Source organism: Perkinsus marinus (assembly GCF_000006405.1).
Source record: "Perkinsus marinus ATCC 50983 genomic scaffold scf_1104296932592, whole genome shotgun sequence".
In the NCBI taxonomy this organism is placed as follows: Eukaryota; Perkinsozoa; order Perkinsida; family Perkinsidae; genus Perkinsus; species Perkinsus marinus.
This window is the reverse complement of record NW_003215362.1, coordinates 1-2,626: the sequence shown is the minus strand read 5'-3', so window position 1 is coordinate 2,626 and position 2,626 is coordinate 1. Positions and strand designations below refer to the sequence as shown.

At 48.8% G+C, this 2,626-nt stretch overlaps 2 protein-coding genes across 2 annotated transcripts; both read right to left on the bottom strand.

Moving 5' to 3' along the window:
* Positions 1–63: 63 nt before the first annotated feature.
* Pmar_PMAR026660 (hypothetical protein) lies at positions 64–931 on the bottom strand. The gene is made up of 4 exons (XM_002785384.1): positions 849–931; positions 606–664; positions 480–558; positions 64–204 (listed from the first exon to the last, which is right to left on the bottom strand). Exons 1-4 carry the CDS (start codon positions 928–930, stop codon positions 77–79), a joined length of 348 nt encoding a protein of 115 aa, XP_002785430.1. The 5' UTR covers position 931; the 3' UTR covers positions 64–76.
* Positions 932–1,011: 80 nt separating this feature from the next.
* Pmar_PMAR026659 (hypothetical protein) lies at positions 1,012–2,362 on the bottom strand (the record flags this gene model as incomplete). The annotated part of the gene is made up of 9 exons (XM_002785383.1): positions 1,012–1,137; positions 1,184–1,280; positions 1,329–1,415; positions 1,460–1,550; positions 1,596–1,661; positions 1,707–1,838; positions 1,898–2,016; positions 2,100–2,201; positions 2,250–2,362. 9 exons carry the CDS (start codon positions 2,360–2,362, stop codon positions 1,075–1,077), a joined length of 870 nt encoding a protein of 289 aa, XP_002785429.1. The 3' UTR covers positions 1,012–1,074.
* Between the last annotated feature and the right edge of the window lie 264 nt (positions 2,363–2,626).

Genomic DNA, 2,626 nt, shown 5'->3' with positions numbered 1-2,626 from the left:
GCATCCACCCGGGGATGAATCACCAAACAAAAGACGAGTGATGTATCCGACGTAGAGAACTTGGTAGAGTACAAGTCTAAGCTGAAGTGCCGAGTCCTTTCTTGACTTGCTTCTGGGACTTGCGTTTCATCTTCTCCGCTCGCCAGCCACCTTCCAGCACTCCCACTTCAGGTACTGAGCAATCCTCGGCAGTTCGAACCTTGCCTGACAGCGAAAAATATCAACAAAATAAAGCGAGAGAGGAAATTAAAAAAGATACATAAGAGTTCAGGACTGACCGGAAGGAGTTTTCCGAGGTGTTTTACACTCATTGGAAAAAGTTTCAGCATCATTTCCAGAGAAACCGAGACGAAACTCGTTAAATGTTAGTAACATACCAAACTTTATCAGGACTAATCAGTGGGTTATCGAGATCATTGCGTTATCACGACTCAGCACTAACTACACCGCAGAGATGGACGAACTTTCTGACATACTACCTCTCTTCTTGACCTTGAGCTCTGAAGCTGCTAACCTTTCTATTTCTTCCGTTTCCCGATTGATCTCAGCTACCGTCATCTAAAGAAGCCGTCAAAAAATGAAGTCCCAGATATCAAAAGTTTTACCTTTGGGTCAACTTCAAGACGGCGGGCTTCCCTCTCATCTACCAACGCATTTCGACCACCTGAGAGCGCACAGTGATGCTCAGCAGACTAAGAAAGACCGATCGTGTTCTCGACACATGCCTAACGAATCGGGAGCGGTTAAATCAACCAACCCACGTTAACAACGAATGACAAACTCTCACATTATGGCGGATGAGCACGCATAAGCATAGGAGCTGAGTGCATGGAAGTACGAACCCTTACTCTTCTTGGCTTTGACCTTTTTAGGGACAAGACTCGAGAGGTCCTTCACAGTCTTGACTCGATGACGCTTCCGTTTAACCATTAGTGACCAGGAACTATTAAGAACGATTCCCCCAAAATCATCAATCCCAAATCAGGCGCCATAGCGCAAGCTTCGAGTCCCGTGAGTGAAACTATGCAACAAGGTCGAAATAGGACAAAGGGTAACAGTAGGAAACACGTGGAGTTATGGAGAAGGGGTCGATGGTGACGACGGTGAAGCAATGCTCTGCGGCGAAGAGTTGAGAATCTGAGGGAGCATAACTAAAGAACTGGTCAGCCGTACGGTTGACTACCCCTGCCAAATGAGTATTGCTAACTTTCTCAGGTCGGGAAGAAGTCCTCTTGTTGCGAGTGCCTCTCTGTCGGCCTCCCCTAGTCTTACGTACAGGCCTAAGCGAAAACCGAACATCATGCCTCGCCATAACGCTGAAAGAGTACCGATGCAAAACCTCTGCTTGCTGGTTGCGACCTTCGTTAGTGGCTTTTTGTATGTCAGCTATGCTGGGCCAGGTCGTACCAAACCACCTACGAGCCGTCAAGTTCTAGCACCGATTGAGGTACCAGCCTACATTTCCTTTATATCGCTATCCAGTGCTTTCGCCATACTCGTGATTTCATCGGAATAAAGCCGGCCAAGGATAACTCCGAGGTTGCTACGACCTAGTACAGAAACCTAGATCATGTATGTGAGCACAGCTGGCGTACATGCAGAACACCGTTCTTCGTTAGAATACAAATCGCACTGCAACTTCTTCGGCCGAGGTCCAGCACCTGGAACAGAGTACCCAAGAACCATAATCATCATGAGCGCAAGACCTGCCGCCTTCCTTGCAGTTCCATCACTCGCAGCCGCCGCTTGCTCCGCAGCGGCCTGTGCTCGCTCGCATTTAATTTGCTTGATATAATCAGGATGCCGCACGCCTCGACAGGCATGTTCCCGCAGTAAACCTACAGTAAGACAAGTCTCGAAAAATGAAACCGTGTCATTGGCACGATATGACAATTACTTGAAATATCCTCGTCGATTCCCGGATAACTCTCGAGTAAATTGGGATCCACCATGAGTGTTGGCCGACTATGTAGCAGTTGAAGGAGCTGTTGCTTGTCACGGAGGTCGTAGTGAGGCCTATGAGCAGTCCTCAGCACGGATAACTTAAAGGGGGGCTTCCTCAATGATACGACCTAGCCGCCCGGAGTAATAATTATTACTTAAACTTGTACCTCCTAGTGGTGGGATCGTAGTCGATCTTCGGGTTGTTTTGCAACATGCCTACCACGGCTGGCTGACCTATTATCCTTTCCCTTGTCGTCCTGAAAAAGATGAGGAATTTCCTACTCCGCAATCTTGAAAGCCCTCACCGTTCTATTTGGGAATCCGTGAATTCCTGGTTGGGATGCTGCTTGAGCATGTCCAATACGACCTTCACGATGGACTCCACCGGCCGCTGTCCCTTCGTCCCAAACTGGTACATCTTTAAAACTGAGCTGAGGGCTCCATAGCGCCGGAAAAGCAGTCAGGTAGAACCCATCGCAACAAGTAGGACTCGAAGGACTAACTTTGCATAGGTCCCTCCGCACCCGAGTTCAGAGGTTTATCCGCGCACGCCATTCCAATCGATTTTTCTGGAAGGAATGTGATCAAGTGGCGCTGCGAAGGAGATGTGTTGCGTTGCAAACCCCTGTTCTCCGCGGATTCAGCGGCAATCACTATGGCTCCTCTCATACCGGGGCGGCCT